General features: G+C 45.4%; 2 protein-coding genes across 3 annotated transcripts in view; both read left to right on the top strand.

Annotated features, from left to right (window-relative positions):
- The first annotated feature begins 1,927 nt into the window (after positions 1–1,927).
- ZCCHC10 (zinc finger CCHC-type containing 10) lies at positions 1,928–14,286 on the top strand. 2 transcript variants are annotated; one of them, XM_074916168.1, is made up of 4 exons: positions 1,928–1,989; positions 5,152–5,313; positions 8,917–8,958; positions 12,428–14,286. In XM_074916168.1, the coding sequence occupies exons 1-4, from the start codon at positions 1,949–1,951 to the stop codon at positions 12,693–12,695; spliced, it is 513 nt and encodes a 170-aa protein (XP_074772269.1). In that variant the 5' UTR covers positions 1,928–1,948; the 3' UTR covers positions 12,696–14,286. The 2 variants fall into 2 exon arrangements, with proteins under 2 accessions (XP_074772269.1, XP_074772268.1); XM_074916167.1 differs by lacking the exons at positions 8,917–8,958; positions 12,428–14,286 and adding an exon at positions 8,893–8,916 and having other exon boundaries at positions 1,938–1,989; positions 5,152–5,314.
- Positions 14,287–17,423: 3,137 nt separating this feature from the next.
- The window catches only part of AFF4 (ALF transcription elongation factor 4), a 52,152-nt gene continuing 45,782 nt past the window's right edge, over positions 17,424–23,793 (top strand). The window contains exon 1 of the mRNA XM_074916543.1: positions 17,424–17,807. The gene's annotated coding sequence lies outside the window, so the exon portion shown is untranslated. The remainder of the gene's footprint in view (positions 17,808–23,793) is intronic.

The following is a 23,793-nucleotide window of genomic DNA, read 5'->3' as shown; positions in this document are numbered from 1 at the left end:
ATACCGTTTTAAAACCGATCCCATTCCAATGCGTTTTGATAAAGCCACTTTCCTTGCTTCCCCGAATCCAGGATATTGGCTGCTCTACTTTTGCCAGCTGGCAAAGATCCCCAAGGCGCTGCCTGCCAGGTATGTGCTGTCAGAAAGCTCCAGCCGCTGCTACTCTTCTTTTCTGTGCCTAGCCCTCCCCTCCCATGCCAAGGACTACAAGGAGATGATGTAGGAGCCAAAAATACGAGCTGCTGTTGGCATAACTGGGGGACAACAGTCTCTGGGGCTGAATGGAGTGGAAGAAAGAATTTGCCTTATGATTCCTAGATATATCTGAACTGTATTTCCTCACAATCAAGCATAGAATACATTGGGTCAACACGAATGTGACTGCTCAGTATCCTCAGACCCTGAGATTGTTTGATTATTGAGCCATGGATATGCACCCATTCTGGTAGCAGAATTAATCTTCTCAATTATACTGAGATTTCTTTTCCTGCCAGTGTGGGGCATAAAAATCTGACCTGCTAAAAATTAATGTTAGTAAATGTTTGCAACTTTTTAGGAGTGATAATGAGTTAAATGATGCCTTTCTGAGATCTAGCTCTTTCTGACACTTTCTTGGAGCCTTCATGTTATCACCTGAGAGCTATTACGCTTTCCAACTTGTTGCATAGCTGAATGCTCTTGAGAAGCTGTAGCAGGCTACCTGCAACTATGTTGAATTATTCATGTGGCCTAAGGAAGGTGAAATGATCCCAAGGTCACCCTGCTGGCTGGCTGGAGCAACTCGGAGGTGGTGCCTGCTGGCAGGAGAGGCCTGGATCAATAACCCTCCTCTTCCTCACCTCCACTGCATGCCACCCTTCTGCGGGCTGCCTTGGCTTCCCCCGGCCACACACAGTCAGGTGTCTGCTACAGTCCATTCTGCTTTAAAACACATCCAGGAGAAATTGTCAGTTTTTAAGTGAGAGGCAGGTTCCTGTGAGACTTGCACTGACAGGAGAGAGAAGCAGCAGCTAGGCACTGACAGCACCTCGATTCCTGGGTTCAGTTTTGGGCCCCTCACCCCAAAAAGGCCATTGAATGACTCGGGCGTGGCCAGAGAAGGGCAACGGAGCTGGGGCAGGGTCTGGAGCACAGGTCTGCTGGGGAGCGGCTGGGGGAACTGGGGGGGTTCAGTCTGGAGCAGAGGAGGCTGAGGGGAGACCTCCTGGCCCTCTGCAACTCCCTGCCAGGAGGGGGCAGAGAGGGGGGATGAGTCTCTGGAGCCAAGGCCCCAGCGCCAGGCCCCGAGGGAATGGCCTCAAGCTGCCCAGGGCAGGGTCAGGCTGGCTCTGAGGAAGGATTTCTGTGCAGAAGGGGCTGTTGGGCGTTGGAATGGGCTGCCCAGGGCAGGGGGGAGTCCCCGGGATCCCTGGAGGGGTTGAAGAGTCGGGCTGAGCCAGCGCTGAGGGATCTGGGGGAGTTGGGAACGCTCAGGGGGAGGGTCATGGTTGGGCTGGAGGAGCTGCGAGGGCTTTTCCAACCCGGATGATTCTGGGATTCTGTGACAAGGCAGGAGCCCGCCAAGAGGCCGAGGCCGTCGGCGGGGCACGGGGCCCAGCGGAGGGCTGCGGGAGGGCTGGGCCGCGCCACGGTGACCGAGCAGGGGACAGCGGGGGCCGGGCCGGACGAGGCGGAGGCGCGGGGAGGAGGCAGCAGGGACGGGGCCCGCGGCAGTCCCCACAGCGCGGCCCTGCGCCGTCCCGCCCCGCGGTGCCATGACAACGCGGGAGCAGACGAGGCGATACGAGGCGGAGAGCGCGGCCCTGCCGGCGCGTTCTCTCTGGCCGCAGGAGGGGGGCGGGTTTCGTCTCTGTGGTGACCGCTCCTTCGGCCAATGGGAGGCGGCGGCGGGCGGCATGGCCCGGCATGCACCGCGGCCCGCGCCTCACTTCCCGGCCTGGCCGCTAAGATGGCGACTCCCATGCACCGCCTCATCGCTCGGAGACAGGCGTGAGTGCGGCGGGCGGCCGGGCCGCGGCAGCGCGGGAGAGGCGCCGTGGCGGAGCAGGGGGGCTTCCGTCGGCGAGCCGGAGCGGGGGGAGGCGCCGGGCAGCGGGCTGAGGCGGTCGGTTGCGGGGAAGGGGCTGCGGAGGGCCGGCTGCGGGCCCCGGGGCAGCGGGGCCGGGGCAGAGCCCGGGGTATCCCCCGTGAGTGGGGGCTGTGGGTCCGAGCGCTTTCTGAGGGCACAGAGCCCCCTCCTCGCAGGCGCTCTGCATCCGCGGCGGAGTGCTGCTCCTCTGTGGGGAAACCGCTCCAGAATGCGGCTGCGGTGAGCCGGTCAGTGACATCGTTGCGGTGAAATGATGAGAAGGAAAGCAGGATGTGGAAAAGGGGAGGAAGTCTTCAAACTGTCGCTTTTGGTGTTAACACCAGTTAGCGGCGTTTTGGGAAGAGGTCAAGTGGGTAAGGTCTTGGGATGCAGGTGTTTACTGATCTTCTTCATGGGCTTTCAGCAGATTAAGTTCTAGCTTCATGTTCAGTATGTTTACAGAACTCTAAAAGAGGAGCCAAAACTAAAAGTGACCTTTACGCAGATCAGGGTATCGCATTCAAGTAATTCTCTCAGTACCCAAGGGAGCTGGTTGCAAAACACTGAAATGAGAAAAAGCCAACATTTTTCCTTGTTTATGCTGAGTACAGCAAATCGCTGTGTTCCATTCTCGTGTGTTACTTGCACTGGGTTTTCATTTGTTTGTTGTTTTGGAGTGTTTTTTCTTAATTTATTGTTTCAATTTTTAGAGTGTATTTGGGTTTTTTGCCTGATGGTAAGAGTTGGATAGGATACGGGTGACTTCTGCGTTCTCTTTCTTTTTTTATTTAGTGTAACTTTCCTATTTTCCAGTGTATAGTAACTTGAAATGGCAAAGTACTCGTGGAATACTCGTTCTTTTAAGTTGCTATTTTATATGAGTCAAGGAATGTTTTCTCCCATTTCTCGCTATGTCTCAATGTGCTTAATGGGTGTATGCTGAACTGTACATCTGCCAGCCTTTCCTTCTAGGGTGGTTATTGATCTCTGGTATAATTTTGTTTCAGTCTTGTGCTTTTCATTAGTGTTTAAAGCTTGTTAGCGCTGATGCGGTATTTATAGATCTGTAGTTGCTGAGCTATTTTTATCTGTTTTCCTGCTAAACACTTATATTGCTTTTAGGGTTTGATTCTTTTTAGCTTGCATTGAATCATTTGCCCTGGTCACGTGTAGAGCACTAAAGCCTTGGAAATAATGAGTTATGTTATTGTTGCTTTAAACTTCCGTTCTGTTCCTGTGAAGACAGGTCTGGGCTAGTTTGGGATAAAAAAACAGTCACTCTTTTGGTTTGTATGATGAAGAGGAGGGGGGAGTACCCTGCTGATATGTAGCTCCTGTGGCAGAGCCAGAAGTCCAAGGCAAGACAAAGACACTGGGATTTTTTTTGTTCATTACTAGACATACTGCTTCCTGTTCAAGCCTGGGTTAATTGTGCAGTCTAGGTTGCAAGTTTAATTAGTTTTCTAGTGCTGATTTAGGTGAGTATTTCTAAGGCTAGACTCTGAAGCCAAATACTCTTTACTTTGAAAAAGTAATGGATGTTCAGAACAAGATTCCCTTCAAGATACAGTAGGACTGTCACAAAAGGTGATGGCTGTTGTTGAAGGAGAAGCAATTCACACCTTGCCTTGAAAATCAACGATCGCTGCTGGTCTGTCACTTCATGCTCTCTATTTTTTTTTTAAAATTTTATTTTAAATTTTTTTCGTAATTGTTCAGAATTCTCTAAATTCTGAATGAACAGTCAAGGAGCCTCCTATTTAAGCCAGGGCTCTTATATTCAGATAGTTTAGATGAGCTGGCGTTGAAAAGTTAGTATTTTGGTGTTTGGAAAAAATGATAAAAAGTAGAAATAAGTTATTGCAGTTGCAACGAACTGTATGGGAGCTACAAAGTCCTGATTTTTAGTACTGGCCCTAAAACTAGTTCGTCGTGATCCTGACCTTGAGTGAGTCCTTTGACTGCTGTACGAGTTTCCTTATTTGTAGAGCAGGAAGGGGAGTGTCTGTGAGAAGGCAGCAAAACAGTTTTTGCAAAGCTTCAGAATAGCGGAGTAAGAGCTAGAATATGAAAATAGGAGTTTTCTCCCGTAACTGGCTTCTAAAAATGCCCAAAGGATTTTGCCACAGTGTGAAAACTGAAATGTGAATGTAAAATGCTCACTAAATACTTCGGGTATTTGGGTGGTACACAGTAGTAAGTGAAGTCTTGCTTGATTATTCTTATGATAAACCTTCTGCCAGCCTTTAATGAATCTTAGTAAGTTCAAATAAGCTACAACTAAGATCCTCTCTGTTCTACTTGTTCAGAATCCTAGGCTGTCTGTGAGAACTTGGCAGTTTGGTACTTGTGTTAAATTCTAAGATTTAGGAAAGAAGCTGCCTGCTTTTTGCTAAAAAATGTTCTAAAAAATAATGTCAACTACTTATCTGAAACAAGCTACAACCAAACGTGTGCAAATTATTGGATAGCAACAAATTGTGTGCGGGGTAGTCATTCCCAATAACTGTTGCACAACTATATCCTGTAATGCTAAAAGATCTGCCCATTAGGTTGACCAAAATATGATTTTGTGGTGGGATTAATTGTTGTTCACTGACAGAGAATGGTCCTAGGAGCATTTCCAAAATGTTTAAGTTGTTTATGGTAGCTGAAGGGGTGGGAAATCATGGAATTTTAAGAGTGGGGGAAGACTGCAAGGCAGGGTAACCAGCAGCTAGTGTGAAACTAAAAGTGAAATTGTGGTGCAGCTGATGAGCTTGTTGACAGCTGATGTCAGTAGCTCTGCATTTGCTAACTGGCAGAAGCTCTGCAATAGAGCAAAAGTCTCTTTGTTCTCTTTCATAAATAGTTGATATGAAAATGTTTTAATGAAAAGGAATGTTATTTGCCTAAATTCTGTTACTGTTGTTGTGCTGATTTAAGATGAATGATTGTTAAAGCATCCATGAATGTCAGTTTGGTTTAATCATAACTACATATGCTGTTAAGAATCTGTCTGATTTAAAAGAAAAAAAAAATTTTTTTTCACTAGGTAGAACAGATTTGGAATCAGTCACTTAAGCAATTCTGCATTTTTGTAGGGAGGCAAACAAGCAGCATGTAAGATGTCAGAAATGTTTAGAGTTTGGACATTGGACGTATGAATGTACAGGGAAGAGAAAATACCTGCATAGACCTTCGAGGACAGCTCAATTAGCAAAAATTCTTAAAGAAAAGGAAAAGCGACTATTACTGCAACAAAGGTAAGATTAGCAGAATGAAAATGTCTAGTTTATTAATGAAAATAACTTTGTATGTGGGTGGGAAAGACGGTGTTCTAGACCATTCGTTGTCATCCTTTGCTCTGGGCTGTGTGATGCTTCCTTAATACTGGAACTGTCTTGTATGTTAGGTGGAATGTGTACACTCAGGTCCCACCAAATTAATGTTGTTTGTTAATACCTGCTTATCTGAAACAAAAAAAGTGTACTAAGGTAAAGTTAAAATAGTTGGAGCCTTTTTTTTCTAATGGAATACTGTTTCCTGAATTCCTTGGTTCCTTGGTTTCAGATGTTTATGTGCTAGTACGAGCAGGTTGGTGTGAAGACTGTAAATGTGTTTCTAACAAAGAAGCGATTCTTTCACTTGTGTTTAGGTTTGCTGTTAGACTGTGCAATTAAAACCTGGTCTTCTGGATACGACCTGACAGTGGACTTGTGCCAGCGCAGCTCCTGTATTGCTCATGATGAGCTGTAATGGTTAAACAGGTGAATGAGAGTTGGTTTATCGGGTGTGTTTAAAGCATAAAGTAGAGATAGCTCACCGAAGTGCATTAATTATTTCCCTTTTTGACATCTGAGAAAGTGAAAGATACCTGCAGCTAAGCAGAAAAATGCAAGCAAAACTCCATGTGTAATGTGATTTCCTTTCCGCTTTGCTCTGTGAGTAGTCTTTAATGCTTTCCCCAACTTTAATAGTTGTTTTAACAAGCAACTCCAGGTGACAAAGAGAAAACGAATGCAGCACGTTAGTTTTCCATGCAGTTCCTATGTATGAGGGTCTCTGTTCTGCCACTGCAACTCAGATTTAGTTATGGTAGCTGGAGGGTTGTTGCCTCAGCCCCCCCCGAGGGACGGTATCATTTACAGCTAGAATTGGTGAGGATTTGGACAGTACCCGCTGTCACTGGCAGCACAGTGTTGGCTGTAGGTTCTTGCTGCTGCCCAGCTGTGAGTTACTGAGGAGTGTTCACATTTTTTGCTTGTTGGGGAAACAAAATGTGTGGTACCCTCTGGCAGAGAGGTCTGGTGGGGCTTTGTCAGCTGTTTGACTGGGGCAGCAGAATGAATCGGTGCTGAAATACTGACTTCAGTGGAAGCTTGTGTTGAGTGACGTAAAATGTTTGATTTTTGAAATGAATTTTGATCCAGTGAGTAATTCTAAAGCAGTTGTAATCCCCTAGTATTGTCGATAAGAAATCAGGAGTGCTGAGGCCCTAAAACTTGCTCCCTGTGGAGGCAGTTGGGAAGAGTTCTTCACTCCAGACTTTTAAGGCAAAGATTGAGTTTAAGACTCAATTATTTCCTTGCTCCTTTTCTGCCCAATTTCTGTTGAATTCTGCAGGTTGACACTGGAGGACAGTGAATTGAGGGTGGAATTGCTTGTTGCTCAAGTCTGTGTACAGGGTATTTTATATAGTAGTTACATGACTGTCCAGTGTCTGTCACGAGTGGAGTTTTTCGAGCTGTAAGTCTAACAGTCTGTAGCGTGAGGTGTATGTGGAGTGAAAAGCTGTCTCTTAAAAGGAAGACCAAGTAATCCTCGGATGGGAACAGTTTGTAATCCTGGTTAAATTGGGCTGGATTCACAGTGGTTGCATAATCATAAGCTCTGTGAAGCTCCTTAACTGTACCATGAGGTATCCAGTTCCTCAGATGCCAGTGTTACACTCTTAAGGATGAAGCTTATTCCTCATGGAAAAAACAGCTTCCTGCCACAATTTTACTTTTTGTATAACTTGCTTGGAAGGTTATTTCTTATCTGCAGAGAAGTCAAGTCTCCTACAGGTCTGCTTCTGACTATTTGTATTGTCATCTTTAAAGATCTAATTAATCAATCATTAACCGGAAGGCAAACATAGTCTAATAAGGTTAATATTTACTTTATGACAACTACCTACAAGATTTTTCAGCATTATCTCATTTCAGCAGTTGTTCCAGGATCCTTCTGTTTGCCCAGTGTTGACCCCACTGATGGACGTTATGGTGGTGCCAGTAAAGCCCACGCTTGCCTGGGCTAGAGTAGGAGTTGGGAGGGGAGGAACACTGAGAAAATGCTTATTCCTTGGTGATGTTACTATGTTGAACCAAGATCAGGATGCCCGAGTCTTATTTATGGTTCTGAAGACAGTGTGGTGCCACAGGGAAAACGACCGAGTGTCCTGAAGCGGATCGGCTCGGATCTGCCGGGGGGGACCCCCTCGGTTTGTGGTTGCGCAGTGGTGAGCCCCTTTACTTGTCCACACGTTAAACACTAGAGGGAGGCACAGACCCGTGCCACGGCAGCCCGCCTTCCTCACAGCTCAGTTAGTTCCCTCTTCTGAAAGGTGCTTTGGGATCTGTTTGCTCACAGTGACTTCTCTTAACTGTGAAACACCTGGTTACCTAGGGCAAGGGTGTAAGGCCTTAGGAATATAAATATTAACAACATTCAGCAACACAGGAGGGGTTGTAATCTGGTTTGAAATTTGACAGTCAATGAATCTTCCTCTTGCCCACAGGAGATGGTGGGGAGTGTGAAAAATTCTTCTGTGTACTTATAGTATTTTCATACCATATGTGTGAAAATGAAAAATTGAACAAATCTCACTTTCCTGACATACGAATGGCATTGAGTACTTTCATTGAAATACAGTATAGTTTACACTTGATGCTTTCTTCTTCCTACCCTTTTCTGGAGCCTTTATCAACACATACTGCTATCTGATTTCTAAATGAAATATATATGCAGTTTTTACTTTTGTTATTGTATATTTAAGATGGTTTCTAATAATAACTTTCAGTTGAGGAAAAAGTATCCTGGTTCATGAAAGAATCTACAACTTCTTCATATATCAGCGGCACATTAAGCATGTTGTAAGTATGTCATGAGGGACTACTTTAATCACACATGGACATTCCAGGTTGAGTTATGTGCTGTGCATCTGCAGTGGATTGAGAACAGCATGTGACTGGTATAGTTGACTTTTATTAGAATTTTATTTAAAAAAAAATAATAATCCACAAGTGCAGACTGGTTTCTGGTTTAAAAAAAAAGAAATGTTTTGTTAAAAGAAACTTCATTCTGTGTCACTTACTACTAAAACTTTCTGTGAGTGTATGTAGACATGGGCACCTGAAAAGGCAAAAGCATCAATGTAAATATTGTTCTTTGTCATCTTTCACTTGAAACAAATGCTTGGTGAAAGCTACAGATCAATTCAGTATTTTACCTTTTGTTTCAAGCATTCAGTTATTGCTAAATATGGTTATACACCTCTTTTGTATCCTTTTCTCCTGTGCCCTTCCCATCCCAGAATGATGTTGTCTATATAACATGAAGAGTAAAGAAAAGCATACTTAACACAGAAAATTAGAGGTGAATCGAGGCTTTGTTTTTTCTTTCTGGATTTGTAGGTATTGTTGTTTTTCTGGTTTGAGTAGGGACTGAAAATAGATGCAGAATGAACTTTGGGCGGTGCGGCGCTCTGCCAGTGGGATACCAGTTTTCTAATATTAACTCAGCTCTGCTGTGCTGCTATTTATTTAATTTTCCTACTGCATTAATCAAAGCCATTGTTTGTTTTTTTTTTCCCCCCCTTTAATTAGCACTGGAGAAAGTACTGCAGAAAGGAAGACCAAGAAGAAAAGGTACGTGTTGAACGCTGACATTGTGCAGCTGTTTCTTGCACGGGGTGTTGCAGCAGGCAGTTTGGGAGGGCTGTGTGGAGAAGGTCAACGCTGCAAATACGGTTTTGATTTTACTGCTTTTAGCCTGTTACAGGCATTTGTATGTCAGACATCTGCAGAATTTCTACTCCTCCCTGTCCAAAAAGTCTAAATTCTTTGTTTTCTGCTTTTCTCCGTATTGATTGTCCTATCTCTACATGATCTTGCTTTAATAATAAAAATCTTCCTACTTCTAACTCAAAGTTCATCAAGTGTATTTTCAACATTGTGCAAGAATGGCATACCGTTTTCTAGTCTGTCATTGCTCCACCTGCCCACCTTGCTTTTCCTTTTGTTGTCTTCATTCCCTTCACATAGCAGGTGTCTCTGAAGCTTTGTCTGGAGAATGAAATAAAGCATCTAAAAACCCAACCCCAAAATCAAACAAAAAACCCCCGCAATCCCAGACCAACACAAAATCCAGGAAATAAACTTCTTCCCCACCCCAAGTGCTAATTTGAGCCCAGAACTCTCTTGCCATTATTTCTACTTCACTTTGCAGTAACATTTGCCTGGGAATTTGCTTCTGTCTTTGTTAGCAAAGCGGTTTCAGGACCAGCTAGAACCCGGCTGTAACTCTCCTGCTGATCCTGGTGCGAGTTTTACTTACGGGGTGTCTGTGCAGGAAGGGCCTCGCTGTTCTCCACATCTAGTTGACTGTTCTCGGTCTCTAAATCGGATCTTTGAAAAACAGTTTTTGGCAGATTTGGACAGACGGGGCCTTGCGCTTGGTGTGGCAGCCATGGAATAAGCCACAGCAGTTTTTTAGAACAGGCCTTTAGTTTAGGCTGTCGGGTGGAACGTGGCTTTATGGGAACGGTTCTTGGTGTCTCCCTTCTGCCGCCACAGGGGGTTTGCTCAGAGGCTCCTTTCGCAGTGGTGTCCCTTTGTTGCTGGAGTTACTTGGGACTGGTGAGACCAGGAATGAACTGACTGCTGAGCGCTGTAGCTCAGACCTCTTTCTGCCTCAGCTTTCTCAGATGCTGCAGTCCTGGCATAAGGATTCCCAGAGTATTTGAGCTCTAAGCCAAGGCAAAAATGAAAAAAGCAAAAGGATTTAAGGGAGAGGGGGTGGTTTGGTCACTTTTCCTTAGAATTTTAAAACTCTTTGAGGTTTGAATTGTTACCCTGTTTTTATGCAAGCACTGAAACCATCCATATAAATTCCTTTCCGCATCATTTGCTACTTATATCTTTGTTATGATACAGGAAGAATTAAATGTGGAAAATTCAACAAGGTGTTGCCATTGAATATGTAAGTTCTGGATTTAAAAGAAAATGCAAAAGTTAGGGTTCTGTCAGTAGTGAGCACTAACCTTTTACATAGTGTATGTTTGTTTTGATATAAGCAGTAATAAGTAAGCTACAGGCTTAACCAGAAAAACAGGAACAGGCGAAACAGCTGTTGTACAATCTTGTGACCTCAGGTGACACAGAGCTACCTTCTGGGCGCACGTTGCCTTCAGTGTTCCCACGCGGCATTCTTTGGTTGCTAATTGCAAGCCCACTTTATACTTGGATCGCGTGTGATTCTACCCTTCAGACAGGTACATTTGTGTCTTGGTTCGCTTGTTTCTTCAGGCACCCGGCTGTGATTGTGCCCAAAATTGTAGATTTGCTTTAAGTAGCGTGTTTAAAATCACCCGGGGTTGTTAGGTGATTGAAATAGAATTAGAAAGGACAAAGAGTTTGAGAGGGGTGACAGCTTGTGTTACAAAATGCAGCAGTTGTTGCACAGTTGGTGCAAGGTATTAACATTCATGAGCTTGTTTTGAGGAGAATTGAGTGCTTGTCTGCTGGATAAATTTTGTACGTTTACAGTGGACCTGAAGATCTTGGATCTACCAACCTAGAGCATCTAGGTTGTCACATTATCTAATTAGGACAAGGTGAAGTGGTGAGTTTTACTTGCTCCCATCTCCGTCCTCCTGTAATGACCAACAGGCTGCATTGCACCACCTGAGAACAAGTACCTGCTTGCTTGTTCCCTCATAGATCTAGCTATTGCTTTCCTCTAGGAGAAGCAATATTGTTAAATTCTGATGTTTCTGTAAGTGGGCTTCAGGTCATAACCCAAGTATTGGAGGCCCACGGACAGCTGCTATGGGTTCTGTGAAAGGTGATTAGGAAAAAAAGTTCAGAGTGGTCATTCAGGGTATCCTCTGATTCTTGACCATATAAATGGTTCTGCACATCTGATGAAACTGTTTAGATTTCAACTACTAGTCTCTCGTTTAAATTTTCTCATCTTAAGACTAGCTTTTCACAAACAGGTCTGTATTTAACCAGCCCCTATGGATTTATCTTCAATAAACAGCCATTGTGTCTGTACGCAGAGATAACAGATTGCAGATGTATTATAAACACTTCGGTGGTTCATAGCTTAACGCGTGCATCCACACTTGTCAGCTGACATGACTGTGGCTGATAGGATGAGAAAAACATTGCTCTTTCTCTAATAGCCTTAACACAGGCATTTCCTGAGTTGTTGCATTTAATCAAACCCTCTGATAAAACCTGCTACATTAATTTTCTAATGGAAAGAAGCTTCTGCGTTGTCATATTTAGCGTTTTTGCATGCTGTTTGGTTGGCTTGGTGGGAAGCGGAGAGAATTAGTGCCTTTACACTTTGAAGAAAGATCTGTTGGGAGAATTTAGTTGTACTTTCTTGGTATTCACATTGGCTTACTTAGAGACCTTGATTTTGAGAACAGCCACCTCAGTAAGGGCTAAACATGAAAAAAAACAAGTTGCAGAGGATACTGAAATCCACTTTGCTATGTTCATGATTCTGGCTTTATCTTGGACTGTTTCCACTCCTCCTCCTCCTCCACCTTGAAAGCATGAGCATCCTGTAGTGGCAGGTAATTTGGGTTCTTTTGCCAGGTGTAATCTAAGTTGCCTTCGAGTACCATTCTGACATTTGTGAAATCACTGATGAAACTTCCAACTTTTACATTGCCAAAATGTCACTCCTTATAAGTGGTGTCCTAGAAAACTGACCTTTGAGAATTTTTCCCAAGGCTTTAGCAGTACAGGACATTGCTTCTCCTGCAGCCTCATTCTTCTATTTAACCAAGGCAGTAAAGACACTCATCATGACTACAAACAAGACCCTTGCCAGTTTTCAAACTTAACCTTTTTCTGTAGTCCTGTTTTGACTTATTTCATGTACGTGGCATCACTCTGCCATGGCTCAGATGGCCAAAATGCATCCGTTCAGAATTGGAGGAAGCGGGGGGGAGCATGGGGATTTGTCTTAGATTGTCAGGCCTGGAAATTTTCAGACCAAATAATTGATCTTTGGATTACAACACAGTATGAAGAACACTGAATAGCGTATGCTACCTCTGTCAGGCCTGTTCTCATCTGTGTATCTGTTTTCTTGCAGATCTAAAAGCGTGACCAGTTCCAGCAGCAGTAGCAGTGCCAGTTCAGCTAGTGATTCCTCATCTGACAGTGAAGATTCTTCTACCTCATCTTCTGATGAGGATAGTGACAGTGATGAGAGCTCCTCTACTTCCTCATCTTCCCCATCCTCAAGTAGTACTTCCTCTTCTTCAGAGTTTGAATCGGATTCTAGTTCCTCCAGCAGTAGCAGCAGCAGCACAGACAGTAGTTCTGACGATGAGCCACCAAAGAAAAAGAAGAAGAAATAGTGTGGTACAGTGTAGAACTGTTGTTTAGTGAAGGATAACACTCTTCAAAGATGTTTTGAGCCCATGGTTGCCAAACAGTTTAACTGGTCAACATTTCTACTGCTAAAACTTTCTAAATGTTTTGCCTAGTTGTTCATAGGACATGGAAGGTATTAAATGGCACGTGAGACTTACTGAAAGAGTATTTTTGTGGTTTATCCTTTTATGGAAAATTTTACTTTTTTAGTTCAAAAATCTATCATCAGATTTGTTTATATGAGCTAAGGTCCAGTAACCTGGATGTTTACATGCTGGAAAGCAAAAGCTTTTTAGTGCAAATCATGCTGTGCATCATATGCTACTACTCTGTTTATGACCGCTTCACTCAGTTGAGAGGATTTTTCTAAATGTATGAGAAGCAGAGTTTTTCTGCTGCTGGCTGTGGAGCACTGCCATTGTTGAAAGGGAATGCACAGTGTTGCACACAGAGGGCCTTCCATCTCACTGTTAACAAACGTATTCTGTGCTGCTGAGCTTTCTTTCTGATGGCTTTTCCTGATGCTTCCAGGTCGAGTCGTTACTGCAACATCAGACTTTAGTGTTCACTTGTTAATGATCAGTATACCACTTGTACTGTACAGAGGCTTTAGTCTTTTCAACTTGCCTGTTTCCTTAGCTCATGTCTCCGTAGTATTTCGTGAGACACGGAGTGTCTCTTGCAGCGGTGTCTGTGTAAGAAAGGGGAGCAGTGCACAGTGGAAGAGTTATGACTGATGGTGCTTAGGAGTTTCATCTTTGTGCCTTTTTTTGTAAATTAAATGTATCCTAGTGAGAGAAGGGCTCGAGTGGGTGTTTTTCAGAACTCCCATTAGCTTTCCATACAGAATATGGTCAGTAAACCCGGAGAAAGAGTAGTAACAAACAAAAATGGGCACTATTTTCAAGGAGATGGGGGGGGAAAAAGGCTATTTTTGCTGGACGCTCAGTAAAAAAAGGAGTCGTCTTTAAATAGAGGTCCCAAAGGAAAGTGTTTCCCTTTTGATATTTTTGCAAAAAATTGTCGTGTAATGCAAGATTACCAATCCGTGTTGTTGGGCACATGGTGACTGGCATTATAGTCTGCAGTATAATCAGTCCATTATTTTTATGTAATAGTGTGTACGTGTCTGTGAAAATCTGGCATGGGAGAAGCAAGTTAGTGCAACAAAACCCCCAAAAACCAAAACCCTAACACAAGCAAAGTCAAACATTCTGCAGAACAAGCATTGCTGGTTGCAAACTGGAAGTTATTTGTTCTTTTGGTGGATTGAAGCCGTTGGCATTAGTATTTTTAATTTGTGCTGCAGTTTCCTAAATTTCATATCCTTGGAGTGCTCCTTTTTGGGGAGGGGGTGTTACATGTGGAAGAATTCTTAAATATCTTGGTTTAGGTAAAATATGGTAACTAAACTATTTTTTATATTTTTATGGAAAAAGTAGTGTAGAATTACTTTTGAATAAACTGTGCTTATTTAAATGTTTGAAAATATGTATGTTGTGTGTTTTAGTCTGTAATCATTACCGTGTTTTACAGAGCACTCTGCAGACTGTAAATAAAATTACGAGAAAACTGTTCAAGTCTTCTTGAGTGAATGTACCATTTAACGGGAAAAGTTTAATAAATTATTAAACGGTAGTTGCTAAGTTCATGCTTACTGCAAATCCGAGTGTAAGCGATACCGTAGTAGTTACGGATGTGTGGGGAAGCCCTTTGGACTAGGGGATGTTCTTTATTGCGGGGTTTGGGCCATCTCAGCCGTTGCAGCGAGCCACACGTGCTGGCTGGAGCAGGCGTGGTGGCCAGCCTGCTGCCAGCCGCCCTCCCTTCGTGGGCACAGCTGGAAGAGGGACGCGGAGGTCCCAGCTGTGAAGAATTTAGGCTTGAGTTTGGTTGGTGCTGGGCTGGGAATGGAGGAGGGCTGTGACGGGGAACGGGCGGTCGCTCAGAAGGGTCAGGACGGGGGTCAGGGCTCGGCTGCCTTTGCCATCCCGTTAAAACCACGCTGTACGTTCCTATCTGTAAAGCTGCTGGCGTTCTGTGTAGATGGTTTTGTCGGAAGGACGTCGCTTCCCACAAGTATATTGCTTCTCCCCGTTGTGTCTGCCAAGAAAAGAGATGTTTGTTAGACAGCCACCAAGTACTAAAGCTCGTCATGAAATTCAGAGGGCTGGTCTCTTCATAGGTCTGTTTACAGTCAGACAGATTGGGCCTAGTCACAAAGACAAAAGGAAATGCTTGTCTATGTTAGGTCCTGTCAGCAGGAGCCAGGATAAGGTGGCATAATTACAGATGATACTAAGGGGACCTTAATTTAATTTCTGATCTGCTGTTGGCTCGTGAGTGGAGATTCAAGGAGCTGGCTTGCTGCTTTCCCTGGACATCCAGTGTTGCCAAATGCTGATTAAGCTCGAGACCAACCATGAGTCGCTCTATACCCAGATTTTAAAAAAAGAGTTACATTTCAGATATATTTTTGTTGTTTTTTTTAATTGCCCCCTCTGTTTAATTTGTCTCTACATATTCTTATTTTACAGAGTAAAACCCACCAGCCTCTCAAGAGCCTTACCAGTTCATCTTTCACTAGATCACACCCCGATTTCTTACTGGATGCTTTGATTCCAATTTTTCTTCAACAGGAAAGGTATTTCTTTAATTGCTGTCTTTCAAAGCTCTAGGTTAAGTACATTAAGATCATTATTTAAAAAAAACCAAACCAAACAACTAAACCAACCCACTGAGTAGAAATGGTTGTATTTACTAAGCAGTTACATGAGACCGGTGTAGCTCTGAACAGCCTCAATTTTAATCCTTCCAATTACAAGTAAAGCTGCCATTGCTAATTGAAGGGAAGCAATTGATGCAGTCTAGTAGAAAAACAGCCTCGGGAAAAGGCATCACGTTTCAAGGAGAAACACTGCGAACCGATGGGAGAGCAGAAGGAAGGAGAGACAACCTGATCTTCTAGTCCGGGTCTTTATTAAATCAAACATCTGTCAGTCAGAAACAGTTTTTCTGGGTGTGCGCAATGGAATTGCATTATTCACTCTCTTGTGGCTTGATGCATTGATTTATTTTTTTGAGGGAGGAGTCCTTAATAAATAGGACACTTGCTAGCAAATGGATTTGCTTTATAAAGAAACTATTCAACATACCTTAACCCCCATGGGTTTAACTTATTTTTAACCAGGCAGTGAGCCATCAGTTGTGTCTGAGGCAGATCCACACAGCCTGATGTTGTTAGTTGAGATATGTGTAAGGGGGGGGGTAATAAAAAATAATACCAGAATGTGACTTTTGAGATTTGGTATATCCAATAAGTCACTAGCAGGACATAATTTTAAAAAACATCATTGGAACTGATAGGAACAGGGCATTTTTATTTTCTGTTCTTTACAATACAGTGTTACTTTGGCAAAGAAGTTGCCTGTGTCTTCCCCGCTCGTGTAAAGGAGGGAAGTTTTAGGTGCGTTTAAATTTCAGGTAGGTTGGGGTTCCACCGCAGTTTGATCATGTTTTGTTGTGGTGTTGGTCATATTTTGGTGTCACAACAAACTTCAGATTTAACTGCCAGTTAAAATAGTTACAAACCGTTTCAGATTGGCTCTAGATTTAAAACCACTGCTGTGTCTTTTTACAGCATTTTTGCTGGAAGGGTCTCTGCAATCATAGTATCAGAGACTATATTTTTAAAGGATTTAGATTCTGGAGTTTGCCACAGTTATGCGAAAATAAAAAAAAAAATGGGGTTTTGCACCATTCTGCTGCACTTTACTTTAAAATTTCAAACAAATCATGAAGTATTACTTCTTAAAATATGAATCCAAAGTAGAACTGTGTTCCGTTATGTTTCAAAATCAGTTCACGTGGACAAAGTTGTTGTTTAAATTAAAAATATGTAGTATAGTTGTCCGTTTTTTAAAAACTATCCTCTTTCAGAGATTGTTTTTAAAGCCGATTTTGGAAGTTTCGGTAACACGGCCAGTGCGATGGGGTTGTTGATGTGGGATTTCCACTGAGGCGACGTGTGCTTCCGTGGGTCAAGCGGAGCCCTGAACGCTCTGATCCGCCAGTTTAGGTCAAAAAGGGGCAACACGACACTCGGCTGAGATGAAAAACCGAATTATAAAGCAAAGCCGTGAGCGGCACAAGGTTGGAGCGGTTTGAAGAACAAATCGGCCCGTGCGGCGGGAGCTGGCGTCGGGGGGTGGCCGGGGCTCGGGGGCGCTTGTAGGAGCAGGCAAAGACGCTGAAATAATTGTGGAGAAAAACTGAATTCTGGTTGTGCGCGTCTGAGCGGAGCGGGAACGGGCTTGAGCCTGCCTGTGCCTGGGACGAGGGGGAGATGACTACTGGCGGCGGTGACGCAGTGAGCTCCCTTTCGCGCAGGCAGCCAGCCCTTCCGCTCGCGGTACAGGCGCGGGCGGAGCCCCCCGCGCGGCCGCTTTGCGCGGGAAAGGCTCTGCGGGGGCGGCCCCGCCCCCCGCCAGGGGGCGCAGCGCGCGGGCGCCCTCGCCACGTGACGCCGGCCGCGCGCCGGGGGGTGGGCGGGGCCGAGGCACGCCCCCCCCCCGCCCGGCAGGGTCACGTGCTCGCGGAGTGTCGTTCCCGCCCCCCCCTCCAGCTCCCGTCGTCGGGTCACGTGAGCGGCGGCGGGGCTGCGGCGGCGCGGGGGCTGCCGGGTAACGCGAGTGCCCGGCTGCGGGAGGAGCCGCGGCCCGGCAGGACGGGCGGAGGGAGGGCGGGAGGGAGGCCGGAGCCGGGCGAGGGGCCGAGGGCTGCCCAGGCCGCCGTCGCCGGCCCTCGCCGACCTCGCCTCGCCGCCAGCCCGGCCCCGTCCCGCGATGGAGCGGCGGGACCCCTGGGGAGCCGCCGTCGCCTCCCGCCTGTGAGACGCTTCCCCCCCCACCCCCCCCTCCCCTCCCCTTTCCCCCGGGCCTCGTCCCCCGCCGGGGGCCGAGCCTGCCCCTGCGCTCCTCGGGCGGTCGGTGACTCGGCGGCGGCGCCCCCGCTCCCTCGGGCCTCTTCGTCCCCGCCCGGCGGGCCGGTGGCGGCAGCCAGGAAATGGTCCGGGCCTAGCGGAGCGGCGAACGGAGGTGAGACGCGGCCGGGGGTGGGGTGGGGTGAAGGGGGGGCCCACCGAGATCGGCAGCTCCGCTGCGGTGCCCGCCGGCGGGGGGAAGGGCAGGATCCCGGTTGCGGCCGCCGTCGGACCCCGCTCTGCTCCCCCCCGCCCCCCCCCGCCGCGGCTCACTTTTCGGGGAGCTTTCCCGGCCCGCCCTCCCGAGCCCGCGGCCGTCCCGCCCCCAGCCGCGGCCCGGCTCCCTGTGCCCGCGTTACCTGCGCGGGCGCCGTCCCGCCCCCGCCCCGCCGGGCGGCCGTTCCGGACGGTTGGGATCACCCGTTTCATGGCGCATCTCTCCCGCTCCCGACGGCGGGACCGCGGTGTTTCCCCGCTCACGGGGGGCGAGGCGCCGAGAGGAGTCACCCCCCCGGCGGGAAGGGGGTGGGTGTCTGCGCCGGGCACCGCTCCCCACCGGCCAGTCCCGCCCTGCCCCTCTCCCTAGAGAGCCAAACCGGGGGGGGGGACACCCAGAAAATAGCCCCCGGGGATGGTTCTGGGTGCTAACGGGGCCGATTCATTCCCCTCTTTTAGCTGGGGGGGGGGGGGGGGCGGGGGGTTAATCCTTTTCCAGTAATTGACGTCAGGGCTTTGTTCCTTCCCCTTTGCTCTCTGCGTTTTAGGCCCTGAGCCGCTCTGGGGATGGAGCGGGCAGGGGTGGGTGCTGCTGGGTGCGGGGTGGTCGGAGGAAATGGCTTCAGGTAGGTGCTGCCGAAGGTCAGGAGAAGGGAGACTCGCGGGGTTATTGACGGGCAATCGCATCCTCCTGGTGAGTGACTGGATAGTTGTTACGTAAAGCATCAGCCCCCATGAGGATTGTGTTATACTCCGTAATCAAAGGAGCAATCGCTTCGCGTTTCTGGAACTTGGGCTGACAAGTGTTGGTTGGGGTTTGTTTTTTTTTTGTTTGTTTTTCCGATGAACAAAACAAAACGAGAAGGTGTTGAAAGGTGTGATATGGATATTAGTGCTTCCAGTTGCTGTGTCTTTCGTTCCCTTCTTGAAATGAGAAAGTGCTTCACTTCATTTTGGGGGCAAACTGGGAGTACTTACACCCCTCTCTCAAACACAGCCTGCAAAGATAATGTGCCCGTGAAAAGAGAGCTCCGCTGAGCCGGTGTAGACCCCTCTATTTCACAAGGCTGTCTCCTCGCTTATTACAGGCTTATTTGATCATTTACTTACGAAAACTCTGATGGTTTTAAATGTTCACATGTTTCCACTGATGTCAGTCAGACCTCCCACTTGCCTCTGTGTGAGCTGAACAGGCACTTACTCAGCATCAGTCGTCTTTGAAATTAACTTGTTCTGCTCAAGTCTGTGCTTTTGCTTGTCACCTTGATGCCAGCTCCCTTCTAGCTCCCGAACCTCTCTCCTCATGGGTGTATTTCTGGTTCCTTACGTTTCTTTAGAACTTCTGAATACTTCTCGTAAGTCACTGGAACACAGTGCTGTGCAGCCTGGGGGTGTTATTGCAAAATAGGCTCTGGTCAAGTGCTTTGGAGGGGGGGTTGTAGACTTGATTTGTCATTTTGATATCTCCTCTAATGAGAGGAACGTTGTTAAACTCGGAGCGCTGCTGTTGTGTCATCTGCCTCAGCAAGGTGTGATGTATGCAGTCTTAGTCACAGAGGTGCTGTATATGGGTATTACACTGGAATTATACAGTGGCTCGTAATGGTAATCGTGCAGTTCTTGTTGGTCAGTAACCAGAAAGAAAATTTTACCCTTTGGTGCTACTGATATCTTGGCTTTATTAACGTATCAATGTTTATTTTTTATGATTTCCTAACTGCTGTACAGTGTATTTGCAGCTTGGTGCAGGAGCAAGCTCTCTGTTGAAGTTTTAACCATCCTGAAAGAAAACAGTAAATTTCAACTCTAGTCTCAAAACCGCTTTCAGATCCCTAATATTTCCTACAAAGATCTCAGCACTCTTCCTTTTATGACTTTTCTCTTATCTCAAACACGGAGAGAGCAAGACTGAGCCCCTGGGGTAGGTTTTTGTGCAAGAAGGCGCACACGGCAACCAAAAAAAGTAGTTCATGTTTGTGTGTATCGCTCTCTTCCCAGTCATTAATGATCTGAGCTTGATAAAGCGTGATAAAACTTCAGTGAAATACCACTTGGATTTCTAGGTTGTCTTTTTAGTAAGCTGGAATGTAGAAATGCTTTTTGCGTGGTTATGACCCAACAATTTAATGAGAAGATGCCACAGAATTTTATCTGCAAACGCCATACGCTTTGCATTGTTCGGGTTGTGTAGATAAAAGAGTTGCAGCAGAAATCTGTCCTGATGTTACAGTTGGTAGATAATAAGTTGGCACGTACGCGCTAGTTCCTTCTTCCTTTTCTAGCTCACAGCAGCTGGCAAGGATGTTCTGCTGCACTTTGTTTTCCACCGTGGTTGCTGCTGGATGTCGGATGTGACGAAAGACGCGGACGGCTTGTGCGTTACTGATGGAGGGGGCAGGTCACAGCGTCTTTTGAAGCAGAGAGGGGACTCTGTGACCAAGTGATGGTGAAGCTCCTGTCCCCTGTCTGCATTTTCAGTGCTTATGAGAGTTGCCGTAATCATAACCGCTTCCGATGCCTCCCTTCCTTTCCTTCCTGCTCGTCCTCTTGCTTTGTGAGTGTTTTAATCACTACTACTCTCACTCTTTGCTGCAGATCAACAGAAATCTACAATGTTGAAGGTAGAATTAGTAACCCTGGTTGAATCTTGAGGGTTGAGACGTGGAATGAGCACCTCTCCTATAGGCAGGTTTTGCCCTTGTTGATCTGTGGAAAGTGTGCGAGCATCTTTTCAAGAAGCCACCTCTACCAGCAGCGATGTCTGTGTAGAGCCAGGAGGAAAGTTCCTTACACAGTGTCATATTTGGGGTCTGTCAGTCCGAGGGTGTAAGAATAGGCTTGAGATTTTTAGTGACTTTGAGGTTTCTTTTCTGCTACAGTAATTGTTCTCAGCCACATAATTTCAGATAGTTACTCACATGTGGTTTGTTCTACAGGCATATTTCCTTTTGCTAGTGTTACTATAGTCTCATGGTTACCTTCAACAGAGGTTAAGAAGTAACTAAACTTGAGTCCACCTGTCATTTGATTTTTACTGTCTCCTTTGGAGTTTTTATTAAGAAGGAAATGATGTTGATATTGTCTTTGCTAAGCAGCGAGGAAATAACGTCCCAAATTGTGGGGAGATGGAGAGGCCATAGGATGAAGAGGGACTGTCTGGAAACAAGCCAGGAAACTTTAACAGATTACCTTCAGAGCAGGATTAGATGTATGTAGAATCTATTGCTAACTGTGTTAAAATAAGAAAATAAGAAATCAAGTTCATAGAATTGCAAAACTAAAGATGAAAGAATTTATCTGGCAATTATTCTTCTCTTGCAGGGTTGTTCCTTCTCTGTTACGTCTCTAATGACTAAAAAGATGCTCTCCAGCTTGTGAAATGATAGGGGTTCTGTCACTGCTTAGGAGAGACGTAACTGCACAGGCTCGTGTTCCTTCCTGTCATAAAGCTTTTCTCGTAAGTTTAGTCAGTGTGAAGTTTTAAAGTAGTACTGTTCTCTTGCTGTGTATTTTTCTCCTGTGGGAACCCAGGTTTATTCTGGTTTTAGATACTTGAACTAGATGTCCGTATTCCTGTTGAATTAAGGTTTCCCGTTTCGAATGATTGTGCTGGTGCTCTCTGAAATAAAAATGTGATGTTGATGACTTCTGTAGAGGTGCCTAGCACAGCACATAGCTGCAGCGTAGCACGGCTTGCTTCCTTGTCTGGTTCTGTGCCAGCTTCGTACGTGCCGTCCAAAATTCCATTTTCCCCATAGCTGTGATATTGTTTGCCTCATGCACTCGTGGCTAATTTGGTGTCTGCCATCTCCCCAGGCTCTCAAATCCTTACTACTTTCCAAGTTTCTTTCTCCAACTTTGTGTTTCAGACCTTCCTTTTCCCTAATGTAGTGATCTGTATTTTCTCCTCAAGTGCAATAGCTTGTAGTTCTTCAAGTTGTCATGTCTCTTGTTATTACTTGATTCATTAATTCTTGCTGATGAATGTAAAACCCGGCTTATTAACTGGCAGTAGCACCAGGTACCAACAGGAGAAAAAGAAAAAAAAAAATCTCCTTGTGCTGGGTACTGTACAAACATTGAATAAGAGAAGTTCTTGCCCCGAAGTCTTGAACTAATTTTCTTCTGTTAACAGCTCATTAAGAGAAGTTTTCCTGCACTTTTCTGTTGAGCTGTGGTAGCCAGTGCCAGCAATACCTCACTAGACAGCTCATAGCCCCCTTTTATTGATATCTCTTTTTTTACAGTTCATCTTAGTTTTTATTCGTCATAACATTTATTGATAACTTACTTGAACGTGTTGCTTTCCGTGTTTTATAATTAAACAAATATGGAGTGGACTTTTACTAATACTGTGATCCTGTAATGATCGTGTTTTTCAGGAGAGACTGTTTTATCATTCCAGATCTCTCCCTGTGGATAGGTGTACTCCTCTGCAGCCTCACAGCAGTTTCCTGCTTTTTATTCCCAGTACTGCACTGGGGGCATAAAAACCAGACGTAGGAGACGACAGGCCAGGATAATGGTGCGGTTCTCTTCAGTGTTAGCACTGTGATTATTTTCCTGCAGAGGATTGATGTTTCCCCCCATTATCTGCAGTTTCCAAGAGTAGCTTTAAGATACTTGTCCTTTGGACTGGATTTGAAACTTTCCTCAGCTTTTACATTTAGTGGCTTAGTCATGGAGGGGCAGAATTGAGCCCTGGAAATGCGTGTGCCCCTCCGGAAGCTCTCGGGGGTGACTGCTGGGGTTGGGAAGAGTGTTGGAGAATGTGTCAAACCAAGGTGAATCCCTAAGCTTAGTGCGTGTAAAATTCTGTCACTTTTACTGTGTATGGTGTTCCAAGGAGAAGGCACCCAGGTCTTGTAACCTTGTAATCTCCAGGAATACATCATTTTATTTACATATGTTTTCCAATTTTAAGGAAAAAAATAATAGTATGTTTAATTTTTAGAGCCAAACATTGGGAAAATTGTGTTTCTAACCAGTGACCAGTTAAAAAAATCCTCTTCAGACAAAAAGAATTGTGTAAACTTACACTTAGCTCAGATTCTAAGATTTCACCAAAGTAAATTGCTCCATATTAGATGATGCTTTACTCAGCAGTTTTGATTCCTGCTGAGATTTCCCACCGTTGAACAGTCTCTCCCACCTTTTCACTGAAGTGTAGCAGGTACATGTGAGTGTTTCCTTCGAGAGCTGAATCCTGAGCTGCGATCAGGCAGCCGTGTGAGAAATGGAAGTGTGTTTCAAATAGAGAAACCAGATGAATCTGAAGGAGAACAGAGCAGATGTTTCGTTGCCCTTCCAGCTGCACAGAGTGTGTAGATACTGAGGTAGTAGGTATCTACCCGTAGATAGACACGTACTCCTAGATAACTGTGCAACCGCCCTGAAGCCATATAAGGCAATGTTAGTGTAACTGGTCCTCCAGCATCAGAAAATCTGGAAACAAGTTGTGATAGCTTTATTTACCCTAGCAGGCAGTTATATTCGGTGCTTTTTTCCTCTTGTGCTTTAGGGCTGCGTGGAACGGTCAGAATTAGGGCTGTGCGGAACAGTCAGAAATACAGAATGCACTTTCCTTAGCGTGATCCTGTTGCAAGTCTCTTGGTTTTAAATGAATATTTAATATTTATATTGGTTGTCTGCAATATTTTTATATAAATTATGCTTTGAACCACTAAACATGTACTTCCATGTATGTCACCATCCACGCTAACATCGCTATAAAGCTCAGTAGCTGATCGTTGCTGTACACCTTTGTGCATTCACATCTTTTGTTGTTGTTGTTGTTTCTGTATTTAATTTAATTTCCAAAAGACTTTAAAGAGATTGCAGTGATGGAAGTGCTTAAACGGTTTTAATCAGTCTTTGATGTGCAC

Source organism: Athene noctua, chromosome 12 (assembly GCF_965140245.1).
Source record: "Athene noctua chromosome 12, bAthNoc1.hap1.1, whole genome shotgun sequence".
NCBI lineage: Eukaryota > Metazoa > Chordata > Aves > Strigiformes > Strigidae > Athene > Athene noctua.
Note: the sequence above shows the minus strand (reverse complement) of the source record. Positions and strands in the feature narration are given on the sequence as shown.